The sequence below is a fragment of the Chrysochloris asiatica genome, unplaced genomic scaffold (genome assembly GCF_000296735.1).
Source record: "Chrysochloris asiatica unplaced genomic scaffold, ChrAsi1.0 scaffold00018, whole genome shotgun sequence".
In the NCBI taxonomy this organism is placed as follows: domain Eukaryota; kingdom Metazoa; phylum Chordata; class Mammalia; order Afrosoricida; family Chrysochloridae; genus Chrysochloris; species Chrysochloris asiatica.
This window is the reverse complement of record NW_006408536.1, coordinates 18,754,010-18,768,105: the sequence shown is the minus strand read 5'-3', so window position 1 is coordinate 18,768,105 and position 14,096 is coordinate 18,754,010. Positions and strand designations below refer to the sequence as shown.

The 14,096-nt window shown below is 41.3% G+C and overlaps 1 protein-coding gene across 2 annotated transcripts in view; it reads left to right on the top strand.

Annotated features, from left to right (window-relative positions):
• The window catches only part of REPS2 (RALBP1 associated Eps domain containing 2), a 284,312-nt gene extending 273,886 nt beyond the window's left edge, over nt 1-10,426 (top strand). For both annotated transcript variants that reach the window (XM_006835601.1, XM_006835600.1), the window contains exons 17-18: nt 349-454; nt 10,358-10,426. In XM_006835601.1, coding sequence (XP_006835664.1) covers nt 349-454; nt 10,358-10,426 — 175 coding nt within the window. The remainder of the gene's footprint in view (nt 1-348; nt 455-10,357) is intronic.
• The last annotated feature ends 3,670 nt before the right edge of the window (nt 10,427-14,096 follow it).

Genomic DNA, 14,096 nt, shown 5'->3' with positions numbered 1-14,096 from the left:
AACTATCACACCAACTAATTTGTTTCATTTGGTATGTGTGTGCCTGCTTATCTGTGAATATATTGTATTTTTGGAGCTCTGAGACATTAGCCCCTTGGTAGTTGAGCACCTCTTATGAATCTGATGAATCGGACTCCTGGTGTGGTGTGCTGTAGGATAAGGTTAGTTTGAACAGCAAGGTTGGTGCTTTAACCTCACCAGCCACTCCTTGGAGTCCCTATACAGGATCACTATGAGTCGAACTGACTCTAACCTCACTTAACAACAAACAAGCATGAATCAGAGTTCTGACCCTAAAGGGTCCAAAGTACAAAGTCCTTTTTCATTGATGTGTGTACTTTTCTGTAGACAATCTTCCAAACAGAAGAAGGCAATACAAACTGCGATCCGCAAAAATAAAGAGGCCAATGCTGTGCTTACCAGATTGAACAGCGAACTTCAGCAGCAACTGAAGGTAAGGGATGCTTTCCAAATCTGCAGACAATGGCATGGGCTTTGCACCCAGCTTTTTTGTTTGGTTTTGCCCATCTGATGAGGTTCTGGCTCCCTTCCTGGTGGGAAGGTCTAGCTTCTGGTCTTAGGCCCTTTTTGGAAGGTGCAAGTTCCCATGCATGAGTTCCGTGAGCTGGTTCTTGTGTGCTCAGAGGAAAACTAATAACTTTTTTAGGTAGGCTGTGCTTTGTGTGAAAGTTCACAGGACAGACAATCTATTTCCGAGACAAACATCCTTTATCATCTGGAAAGCTTCTGGGCAAAATCTTAATTGCTTAGATCCTCTCAGTGGTGCTAATTGTATGGCAGTGGAAGGTGCAACGAACGGCCAACCCTCCCAGGGTACCCTGGTAAAACAGTTCCATCTCACCACATCAGGGACATTACCTCTATCCTTATCCTCTTTCTCTTCATCATGAATCTCCCCGCCCCCAAGTCTTCTCTGGATTCTTCCTAGTGACTCAGGACTAGGCTTACCTTTGGCCCACATCCTTCCAACATTGGCCTCCTTTCCCAGCAAAACTTCTTCAGAGATGTTTTCACTCTCTAGTTTACTTCTTCACCAGTTGTGTTCTCGTCCCCTTCACTCCAGTGTGGCCCAGTGGGCCATAGTCTGTTTTACTATTACCTAAATTTTCAACATTCTACACAATGGACCCTTCCCTCCTCAGATCACTTTTCTCACTACCTAAGCTACCCTATACTTCTCTGGGTTTCCTTCTACTTCGCTTGTGTTTCCTTCGTGTTCTCTGCTGGCTCTTCCTTGCCCCAGCAATTTATTAAACATTTAAAATATACAGGCAGTGGGATCATTCAGTGACTGTTCATTTACCTACCACTTCAGTTCTGCCATTAACATTTTACTATACTATAAGGAGCTCTGGTAGCATAGTGGTTACAAGTCGGGCTGCTAACCTCACGGTTAATTGCTAACCAGCTGTTCCGTGGGAGAAAGCTAAGGCTTTCTGCTCCTGGCACAATTTGCAACCTCCGAAATTCTATGCAGAGACACTATGAGTTGGAACCAACTCCATGGCACACCACCGTCACCACCATATGCACTCCTGGTGCATACTGTATGCACTGGTGTCCTGGAATGGTGCTTGGGTTAATGCGCTGGCCTGCAAAGTCAGTTTGAACTGTGAAGTGCATTCAGTATAGCAGTACTGGTGTATACCGTATACTAATACTGTATGGAGTCCTGGTGTGGCACTATAGGATCAGCACTGGACTATGAACCACAAGGTCTGTGGTTCAAACCCACCAACTGCTTCTCGGAAACCCCATACAGGATCGCTGTGGGTCAGAACCAACTCAGTGGCACTTAACAACAACATACTATATGCATTTTATCACACATCTGTCTAGTTATCCATCCCTCTGTCCATCAGTTCATCTTATTTTTGACAGTTTAAAGTAAATTGTAGACATTTGTATACTTTCTCCTAAGTTTTCAGCTTGTATGTCATTGATTATATCAGTCAATATTTTAAAAATCATTTTTATGTATATTTTGGTTATTATTGTGGATTAAGCATGGGACTGATAGTTAAAGGGTTGGCAGTTTGAACCTACCAGTCACTCCATAGGGTAAATGTGAAGCAGTTTTAGTCCGTAAAGGTTGACAGCCTCAGGAACCCTGACCTAGAGCATTGCTGTGTGTCCGAAACCACTCAACAGCAGTGAATGGTGTAGTCAATAGACAGAACCACCACTAAAGCCAGGGAGGGGGAAATTGGAGAAGCCCACCAGCTTCTTCAGTCTGAAATTGATCAAACATGCAATCGGGATGCATTGCTAATTACTGATGAGGAGAATGTGAATGTTGGAAACAAAGTAGTTAGAAAATGTGGCTTTGGTGGTAGAAATGATGCTGGTGATCGCATGATAGAATTTTGCAAGACCAATGACTTCTTCATTGCAAATACCCTTTTAAAACAACATTAAAGGCAGCTATTCACGTGGACCTTTCCAGATAGAATACACGGAAATCAAACTGACTTCATCTGTGCAAAGAGATGATGGAGAAGCTCAATATCATCAGCCAAAACAAGGCCAGAAGCTTACTGGGGAACACATCAATTGTTCATAATACAAGTTCAGGAAGAAGCTAAAGAAAATTAAAACAGGTCCTCAAGAGCCAAACTATCTTGCATAGCTTGCACCTGAATTTAGAGATCATCTGAAGAACAGATTTGATACATTAAACACTAAAGACCGAAAACTAGAAGAATTGTGGGATGACATCAAGAACATCATACAGGAAGAAAGCAAAAGGTCAGTAAACAGTCAGGAAAGAAAGAAAAGACCAAAATGGAGGTCAGAATAGATTCTGAAGCTTGTTCTTGAGTGTAGAGAAGCTAAAGCAAATGGAAGAAATGAGAGAAAGTAAAAGAGCTGAACAGAAAATTTCAAAAGGCAATTCTAGCAGACAAAATCAAGTGTTATAATGACATATGCAAAGATCTGGAGTTAGAAAATCAACAGAGAAAAACATGTTCAGCATTTCTGAAGCTGAAAGAACTGAAGAAAAACCCAAGCCTCGTTTTGCATTATTGAAGGATTCTATGGGCAAACTATTAAATGATACAGAAAGCATCAAAAGAAGATGGAAAGAATACAGAGTCACTGTACCAAAAAGAAATGGTTGCTGTTCAGTCATTTCAAGGAATAAGTCAAAGCAGCACTGAAGCTATTGGCTGAAAACAAGGTTTCAGGAATGAACAGAATACAAATGGAAATGTTTCAACAAAACTGATGCAGTCCTGGAGGTGTTTGCTCATGTATGCGAAGAAATTTGGGAGACACCTACGTGGCCAACTGATTGGAAGACATTTGTATTTGTGCCCATTCCAAAGAAAGGTGACCCAACAGAATGCAGAAATAATCAAACAATATCATTAACATCACATGCAAGCAAAATTTTGCTGAAGATAATTCAGAAAAAAAATTGCAGCAATACATTGACAGTGAGCTGCCAGAAATTCAAGCCATATTCAGAAAAGGATGTGGAATGAGGGATATCATTGCTGATGTCAGGTGGATATTGGCTAAAAGCAGAGAATACCAGAAAAGATGTTTACTTGAGCTTTATTGACTGTGCAAAGGCATTGGACTATGTGGATCTTAACAAATTATGGATAACATTGTGAAGAATTGGAATTCCAGTATACTTAATTGTGCTCAAGAGATAGTCATTAGAACAGAACAGAACAATAGGACACTGAATGGTTTAAAATCAGGAAAGGTATGCAGTAGGGTTGTATTCTTTCACCATACTTATTCAGTCTGTATGCTGAGCAAATAATCTGAGAAGCTGGATCATATTATGATGAACAGGGCGTTAGGATTGGAGGAAGACTCATCAACAACCTGTGATATGCAGATGACACAACCTTGCTTGCTGGAAGTGAAGAGGACTTGAAGTATTTACTGATGAAGATCAAAGATTAAAGCCTCAAGTATGGATTGAACCTCAGTGTAAAGAAAACAAATATCCTCTCAACTGGTGGTGGTGGTGGTGGTGTGCCGATGATGAGTCAGTTCTGACTCATAGTGACATAGGTTTCGAGGTAAATCTTTATAGGAGCGGAAAGCCTCATCTTTCTCCCACAGAGTGGCTGCTGCATTCAAACTGCTGAGCTTGGCAGCTTGCAGCACAACATGTAACCCACGATGTTACCAGGGTTCCTTGTGCAAATCAATAACATCGTGAGACATGGAGAAAAGACTGAAACTGTCAAAGACTTCAGTTTGCTTGGATCCATAATCAGCGCTCATGGAAGCAGCAGTCAGAAAACCAAATGACGTATTGCATTAGGCAAGTCTGCTGCACAAGACCTATTAAAAGTGTTCAAGAGCAGAGATGTCAATTTGAGGACTAATGTGCACCTGCCCCAAGCCATGGTCTGTTCAATAGCTTCATACATGTGAAAAGTTGGACAACGTTAATGGAAGACCGTAGAACAATCAATGCCTTTGATTATGATGTTGGTGAAGATTATTGAAAGAATGCTGCCAGAAGAACAAACAGATCTCTTGGAAAAAGTACAGCCAGAATGCTCCTTAGTAGTGAGGATGGCAAAACTTCATTTTACATACTTTGGACATATTACCAGGAGGGGCCAGTCCCTAGAGAATGGCCTCATGCTTGGAAAAGTGGAGGGTCAGCAAAAAAAAAAGAGGAAGACCTTCAACAAGGTGGATCGGCACAGTAGTAGCAGCAGTGGGCTCAAACATCACAATTGTGAAGCTGTCACAACACTGTGCAGTGTTTTGTTCTGTGGTGCATAGGGGCACCTAACAACAACAAGTGTATAGAGAGCTCTGGTGGTGTCACAAGGTCAGCGGTTCGAATCTACCAGCTGCTTTGCAGGAAAAAGAGGATACTTTCTGCTCCCATAAAGATTTCATTTCAGAAGCCCTACATAGGTTCACTATGAGTTGGAATCAACTTGATAGCAGTGGGTGTTTGGGTGTGGTAAGTGTAGACGATTGGTTTTCTTAGTACTAGAACGTTTTCCAAAGTGTTACAGCATTTTGTACCTCTGCCACAAGATCCTTGGTTATGCTCATGAGGAACCTGTACATTGACCCAAGAGGCAGACGTTAGACCAGAACAAGGTGGTACTGAATGGTTCTTCTTCTGGTGTTACTCATTTTATTTTTAGGCAGGTTGTGGTTTTTATTTTGAGCACTTTTATATGTATTTATTGACCATTCATCTATCTTCTTTTATGAAGTAACTTCTAAATTTGGTGGCTGTCTTTCAAATTGCTTGTTTGGCTTCATTTGGAGGTGGGGGAGGAGTAGTTGTGGTGTTAAGTGCCATTGAGTTGTTGCCTATACATATGGACCCTGTATAGGATTTCAGAGGCTTTAAATCTTTGAGGCAGCAGAAAGCTTCATCTTCCTCCCACAGAATTGCCAGCGTGCTTGAACCACGAACCTTGTGTTTCGCAGTCCAGTACCATATAGAGACACTTCATCCATCTCAGATGCCAGTACTTGGCATATGTATGTTTTCCTCCAAGTTTTTGTTTTACCTATTCAGTTTGTTAACTGTATCTATTTATTGACAAGGAGCTCTGGTAGCGGAGTGGTTATGAATTGGGCTGTGAACTTTAAGGTCAGAAGTTTGAAACTACCAGCTGTTTTGCGGGAGAAAGATGAGGCTTTCTTTTCACTTAAAGATTTACAGACTTGGAAGCCCTGTACAGGGTCACTATGAGTTGGAACCAACTCCACGGCACATAGCAAAAACAACAGCATTTATTGGCAGATGTTTTAAATTCTGATGAAGTTGAGTTTATATATATTTTTTTGTTTTATGGTTATTTTATTCCTCTTATCCAAGGAAACTTTGCCCACTTCCAAGTCATGAAGGTGTTGTTGTTGTTGTTGTTGTGAAGTGCTGTCGAGTTGGTGCCGACCAATAGCAACCCTGTATAGGGTTTCTGAGGAGCAGCTGGTGAGCTTGAACCACCAACCTTGCAGTTCAAACGGCTTTGCAGTCTGGCTCATTAACCCACAGTGCCACACCAGAACTCCTTTTTCTTCTAGTGATTTTTTATGTATGGTGTGTGATTAGGGTCAAGGTTACTATTTTCCTTATATATTGTTAAGTGTCATCAAGTCAATTCTGACTCTTAGCTACCCTATTTAAGATTTCCAAGAAGCAGCTTGTGGGTTTGAACCACCAAAACAGTTCAGTGCTTAGCCTACATTATTCAACCCTGTTGAAAAGACTCCTTGGATTACTTCATCAGAAATCAGCTGATCTATAAATGTAGGCTCTTATTTTATGATTCTGATCTATAATTTATGTGTTCTTATTCTGTTACATTAATGTATTTGTTGGTCCTTATGTCGGTATCACACAGTCTTCTTCATTGTTGTTTATAGTAAGTTTTGAAATCAAGTAATCTAAAAGTTTCAACCTTGTTCTTTTTCAAGATTCCCTTAAATGCTCTAGACCCTTTTATTTCCATATTAATTGTAGAATTGGTATGTCAGTTTTTACAAAGAACCTATTAGCGTTAAGATAGGATTTGCCATGAATCTACAGACCAATTTGGGGAAATTTGACAAGTAAACAATATCGAGTCTCCTAGCCCATGAACAGAGTATGTTGTTGTTGTTGTGTGCTGTGGAGTCGGTTCCGACTCATAGTGACCCTGTACAGGGTTTCCGAGGCTGTAAATCTTTACGGGAGCAGAATGCCTCATCTTTCTCCCGTGGAACAGCTGGTAGTTTCGAACTGCTGACTCTGAGGTTCACAGCCTGATTCGTAACCACTATGCTACCAGAGTTCCTTATGAACAGAGGTCTTCTAGAGTTTCTCCCAGCAGTTCTGAGTTTGCAGTATACGTGTCTTAGACATCTTTTGTTAATTTTATTTCCAAGTATTTTGTAACACTATCATAATAGAATGCTATGGACAACATTGCAAGGTATGAGTATTCCGGAACACTTCATTGTGCTCATGAGGAATCTGTACATGGACCAAGAGGCAGTTGTTCGAACAGAACATGGGAACACTGAATGGTTTAAAATTAAGAAAGGTGTGCGACAAGGTTGTATTCTTTCACCATACTTATTCAACCTGTATGCTGAGCAATAATCCGAGAAGCTGGCTTAGATGAAGAATAACATGGCCTCAGGATTGGAGGAAGACTCGTTAACAACCTGCGATATGCAGATGATACAACCTTGCTTGCTGAAAGTGAAGAAGACTTAAAATATTTACTGGTGAAGATCAAAGTGCACAGCCTTCGGTATGGATTACATCTCAATGTAAACAAAACAAAAATCCTCACCACTGGATCAACTATCCACACTCATGGAAGCAGCAGTCAAGAGATCAGATGACGTATCGCATTAAGCAGATCTGCTGCACTTTTTAAAGCGTTGAAGAGCAGAGATGTCAGCTTGAGGACTAAGGTGCGCCTGACCCAAGCCAAGGTGTTTTCAATAGCCTCATATGGATGCGAAAGCTGGACAGTGAATAAGGAAGACCGTAGAAGAATGGATGCTTTTCAGTTATGGTGTTGGAAGAGAATAACTCAAAGTGCCATGGGCTGCCAAAAGAACCAGTAGATGCGTTTTGGAAGAAGTGCAGCCAGAGTGCTCCTTAGAGGCCAGGATAGCCAAACTTCTCATACTTCAGACATGTTGTCAGGAGAGACCAGTCACTGGAAAAGGATATCACGTTTGGTAAGGTGGAGGTTCAGAGGAAAAGAGGAAGACCCCCAACAAGAGGGATTGGCCAAGTGGCAGCATCGATGGACTCACGCGTGGCAATAGTAGTGAGGTTGGTCCAGGATCGGGCAGTGTTTCGTTCTGCTGTGCATAAAGTCGCTATGGGTCGGTACCGACTCAATGGCACCTAACAACAACAACATTATAATATATATGGTTTTTGAATTTCATTTTCTAATTGTTTACTGCAAACATATAAAAATCTAGTGGGTTTGTATATGTAATTCATAGCCAGATACCTTGCTAAAATAATTTCTTAATTTTAGTAGTTTCGGGATTCCTTAGGATTTCCTACAGTCCTGGCACCTTCGTTGCGTTTCCTTTCCAACCTGTATGACTTTTATTCATTTTCTTTCTTTCAAAGACTGTAACTTACCTGCTTTTGTTTTTATCCAAATTATACAGGTATATAGTGTAAGTTTCAACAGTTCTATAAGATTGTTCTACAATTAGCTTTGCAGTCTCCCTCCCCCCGCCCCCGCCACACACACACACACACACTCTCTCTCTCTCTCTCTGTCTCTCTCTGTCTGTCCTCCATTCACCAGAGGCAATTTACTTTCAACTCTGGCAGCTGATTCTGTCGGTATTTCTCTCCTCCCCCTCAAAATGGTGTGCCTGGGTCACTACTGAGCACCGTCCTGCTGAGCCTTCTGGTGTAACCTGATTACCTTTCTTTTCTTGCAAGACATTTTGCTTTCCCTGGAGTTAATAATTGTCTTGTTTTCTCATAGCCTCAATTTCCTTTTTGCTTATAACCAGTGCAACCCTAGGCTACGTCAGTTTTGCACATGTCTTCTCCAGATGTTCAGGTAAATCCGTTACTCACTCAGTTTTCTTTAAGAAGCTTTTCTGCTCATGGCCTCCTCCAGCTGTGGTGCAGCTGCCATCTTGTGGTCTTTCTTCACTACCATCTGAGGCTGTCCCTCTCCTTTCTCCACATTCTTGTATTTTATGGCTTTCTCCTTGGTGTGTTTTCTCCTTTTGGGGGGGGTGGGTTTCCTCATTTTCTTCATAAGTTACTAAGAAAAAGAGTGCATAGTAGGTCTTTTTTTTTTTTTGGCTGGGAGCCTTGTGTGACAGTATGAGTGAGTGAAGGATTCTAAGTTGGAACAAATTTTCCTTTCGAATTTTGAAGCCACCACTATCCAATGTTTTCATAGGATAGTTCTGATTCAGGTCACAGGGAGTAAGAGCACATGGTCCTTTATAGCTCACAACTGAATTATGAAAGTTAGAATACATCAATACCTATCTGAAAACTATGAAAAGTAAATATGAGCAGGTGTATCTGTGAAGGACCCCAGAACTCAGAGTGCCACCCAAATCTTATGATCCCCTCTGCTAGCCCGGCCTGCAGCCCAGAAGTAAGCACTGTGGCATGATTGGAAGGAGACTCAGGAGAAGTCCTTTAGCTCTAGCCTGAGGCTCATGCGCAGATACTCTGAAAATCCCCAGAAAGTGGGGAAGTCTCCTTGGGCGGGAGCTGCTCATTTTTACTATGGCCTGTCTTAGGGCAGCTACCAGGAATGGGAGCCCGCAGGTGCCCAAACTTGGAGGGAGGGAACCTATCCTGTAGCACCCAGGACAGGGTCACACTGGAGAGCCTTCCCCATGTATCAACCCCGCCACATGACTCCAAATACAACACAGCTGTGCTGTTCTCTGTCCAGAGGACAAAAAGTCAGTAATTGCCAAGTGCTGGGAGATGATGGAGAATGAAGGCCACACTCGAATGGCCTGGTTCCTCCCCAAACCTCTGTTGTCTAGCCATTTGAGTAGAAGTCCTTTGAGAGCTTTGGTCTTACCTGTCTCATTCTTTGCTGATTCCATAGCTTTTAGAGCAATGTCTGACTCATAATAGATAGATGCTCAATGACTATTGGGTGGGTGGAAAGGAAGAGGATGAATAAATGCATGTACAGTTCTATGCTGTCTACTAGCATGTTGGTTTTTCTGGAACACCCCAGAATTGATCCTCTAAATAGAATTCTTTCTTACCCTGACTGATTCTACTTAGAACTGTCTTTTGTATGTTGTTCCAACCCCCTCCTTTCAACTAATCTGTTTTAGGACTGGGAATTTGAATTCCCAAGTGGCAGATCGCTAAGTTTGTTTTCTGTCTGTCACCCTGAAGTCATACCTGAAGTTGTATTTGTGCAGGAGACTGGATGAGACTTTGATGGAAGAATGAAACATTGGTGTACTTCCCACCCCTCAGATCTGAGTACATTAGAAGTGAGGGATTACAACTAGAAATTCTGTCCTTCCAGTATTGGAAGTCGGCTTTACCTTTCCTACTCCCTCTCAGTCAGTCTCATACTAGTTGATGCCATTCCCTGCCTGTTAAAACTATGGGTGAGAAGAAGGCGGGAGGGGATGTCATTTCATTATCTTCCGAAAAGAGTGGAGAGGTGACGAATTGTGAGGCCCCAGCACCTGGCCACCAGCAGGTTGAAAGCTGCCTGCCCTTGGATCATGCGGCCCTTTGGTGTCTGTGGAGCCCATTGTGAACCTCTTCTGAATGTCTGATGAAGTAGGCATGAAACCAGAAAATGACCCATTTGCTCTTTTGTTTTTCTTTTCTCTGTTTTGCACAACTCAGGAAGTTCATCAAGAACGGATTGCATTGGAAAACCAACTGGAACAACTTCGTCCAGTCACGGTGTTGTGACTGACCCCCCAAAGTTCATCGGCCTATCCTGCCAAGATCTGCCCGTCAAACGTTTGAGCCCAACTCCTAGTCCTAAATGTCTGTGTCCAAAGCTCTGAGCAGCGGTGTAGAATCCACATCACCTTTTCTCTCGCACCTCACTTGTATGATTTACTGTGATCGATTGAAACTATCAGGAGAATTTTCTCTCCCATTCTTAAGTACTTCCTCAAGGTATTAGATGCTGCTCCTTACCAAAAACCATTCTCCTTGCAAATAATGATAATAATGATAAAAACAACTTAGAGTGTTATTAAAGAATTCAGGATTTGTATAAAATCTTATAACCAAGTACCTTCAAGATGCTTGTTTTATTTTTTGTGCGTGTATCATATACAATAGGTTGGTTTCCTGAATAATTGGGATTCCAACTGGATAGTCTTTGGCATGATGATAATAAAAACAAACACAAAAACATAAAACAAAAGCATCTGATTTAGACTGGCACTGTGCCCTCCACCACTATATGCCAAAAATTGCTTCTCTAGTGCCATTTTGATATTATATCTACCTATAAATAATACATGACTATTGTTTTCTATTGAATGTCAAAGACTTGTTGAGTCTTTACACCTCTGTAAAGCAGAGGTTTTGGCAATGATCTGTTCAACTTCGCCCAGCTTGGCTGTCAACCCAGATAACTCAGTCCTTTCATGTAAATTTTTGGGCAAGAGCAATCTGTTTTAAGTGCCTCGCCCTGTTAATTTCAATAAAAAGTTGCCAGCTCTCAACTTCTATCCTGCGTCCAGACAGCATAGCTGTAAATGCAGGAGTTAGGCGAGGTTGATGAAACCATGTTTGGATTGATGAACCTGTGTTGTTTGGACTGAGGTGTCCAAATGGGAAAAGCAGGGGGAATGGTTGTTACTAACAATCCAACAACCTGTGGTACTTATTTTCATCTTTATTATTTTAACCTGGATTGTGAATATGGGTATGAAGAAATAATGCAAGAAGGCTGGTCCTCCCACTGGATATGTGACTATTTTGTTCTCTGTCAAGTCTACCTTGGAGAAGTCATTGGGTTAGAGCCAATTCAGAGGAACCAGTAACTGCAGCGTAGGGTTATGTAAAACAATAAGCTCAAATCAGAGAGCCCACTACCCAAATTGAAAGTAGGGTCAGGGCCTAGCAGTTTGAGCATTACTTAGACGAATGCAGGAGACGCAGGCACTGGCGCATTGCGCTCAATTGCCCACTCCTTGGCTAGATGGGTGCCATGTGCTTGGGCCCATTTGGAAGTAGTTTTGGATAAATTCACAGTATGTGTGTGGAGTTAAGTCTTCTGTTTCAGTAAAGCTCATTGAGAGCGTTTAGAAAAAGTAGACATTTATTTAATGCTTGCATATTATTAATAGTGTAGGGGCAGAAGAGAAGGGTTCAAACTGACAGTGATGTTTATCCAAAGGGAAAAAAAGAATTAGTTGATCCTATTCTGTGCCTACTTAAGGACTTGGATTTGCTTTTGAAGATCATGAGACTTGATCTGTTTCTCTCTCTTTTTTCCTTACCCTTTCTTTAGGTTGCCCCCTTTGTCCCTGTGGGAAGGGTTGGGAATGAGTTTCAGCCCTTCCTAAGAAGGTCAGTGCGGATATTTTAGGTGACCTCTTTTCCCCTGTTCTGAGAGCTGAGGGCTGGAACACGTATTCTAAGCAGTGTTCTTGTGGCAGACGTTCCGCAGCAAATGCACTTTATCTCATTGTCTCCTGATTACGGCCGCACGCATTCGGGATCACACTTCATAGCCATTAGTCAGGCATAGAAACAAAGGAATGGTAGTCTAGAATCTGCATGTTAGAAATATTGACATGCTTTTTTTTCAGGCACATCAAGCCCATGAATGAAATTAGAGCTTTTATTTAGTTGGCTTGGTTCTCATTCAACATAGAAGCAAAACAAAACAAACTTGTATTGGACAATCAAAGCGCCCTGAGTTTCATGGTCTCACTAATGTTTGAGGTCGATACTGCGTTAAAGCACTCACCAATAATATCCACACCCAACCTTCTTGGCCGGAGTTACTTGTGGCTACAATTTACTAGTTGTTTAGAAGTAGATTTTTAAAAAACAATTATTTAGTGTATCTATACACACATGTTACTATTATTACCTAACTATTACTCTTCCTCTTTCCTCATATTGTTAGTATACTTGGTAATTGACAATAATAACTCATGACAATATTTCTACGAGCCTTTAATTTGATTTTTTGGAAGGCTGGTTATTAAAAATCATCATTATACCTCTTTTGTAAAACACCATCATGATTTGACTTATCTGCTGGGCAGAATTCTGTAGACAGAAGGTTAGTGTTGCCTCGTCCATGGGGATTTACCTTGTCACTAAGTGGTCTTCCCATAGGGAAGTCCTCTAGCCTTGTGGATGGAAGCACAGTAGGTGCTATAGTGGGCCTATTGGCTTTCTTGGTGTCTCGTGTATCAGGCATATTGCCTTTGCCATCTCCCCTCCAACAGGCATGAAGCAAAGCCACAAGGTAAATATCTGTAATAGATGTGTGTGTTGTAATCAAGGCAGATGTTTGCCTCAGTTGGAAGGGTCTTAGCTGCTTTCTGGGTACCTTAGAGGGGTGTTTTGGGCCTGTTTGAGAGAGGAGGCAGTTTAGCTGAAAGCTATTTCCATCTTACTGTCCCTGAAGTATATAAAGGTAGATAGAGCTGAGAAGGACCTGCCCTTGTCCCCGCATTTTCCATGTGGGAAAACCAAGGCCCTAAAACCTGCATAATTCCTGGCCTGAGAACCCCTAGAGAGAGGTCGCCCTTGACAGAATTGCAGTGACAGCCTGATTTGAGGGACTCTGAGTTACATCCTTTAATCTCTAGCAATACTAAAAAAAAAGAAAGGTCCCTTCTGATTACTATGTGGAATTTTAATCAGTCAAAATACAAAAACATCTTTGAAGGAGTTTTAGGTCTAGAACTATCTCCTGGACTAAAACAAAGAAATAAAAATTCAAAGGAGTGAATACGATTTGTGCTTCTGAACACCTCACCTTTCATGATGCAATAAGTCACTCTGAGTTTCTTGGCAGAACTTTGGACAGCTGTTGCTTTCAGTGGATGCCATTCCTCTATTCCTTATGGGAGTTTGTTTTTTAAATAGACTACTGCGATAGAAATGAACTCAATATGGTAGTAAGTTACAGTTTTCTTTAATATATTAGTCACAAACGTTCAATATCATCTCTTTTTTATTTTTAGGGTGAATAATCAGAAACATAAATTTTCCTTTGATTTCCTACCAGTGTCTGAACTATCAGAATGCATTCTTCTCTGTAGATGCAATTTGACCATTTAGTCGATTTCTAAGTGATATTTGTCTAATCCTTAAATGATCTCACAGCCATGGTAAAAATAGATGCATCCTCAGAAGATCAATAAGCTCAAATCTGAAACGGAGGTGTCACCTAATTAAGACAGCATTTGAAAATATCATCTTCCAAGCAGTAGTTGGAAGGTTCTCAACTACAACACCTTTTAGCGCAGAGGTGGGCAACCTTTTTTTTCTGCCAAAATGTATAACATCATTCGCAGGCCATATAAAATTATCAAATTAAAAATTAGTCTGCTCTTATTTGGTCAAACATTTAACTCACCCCTAATGTGATGCCAGA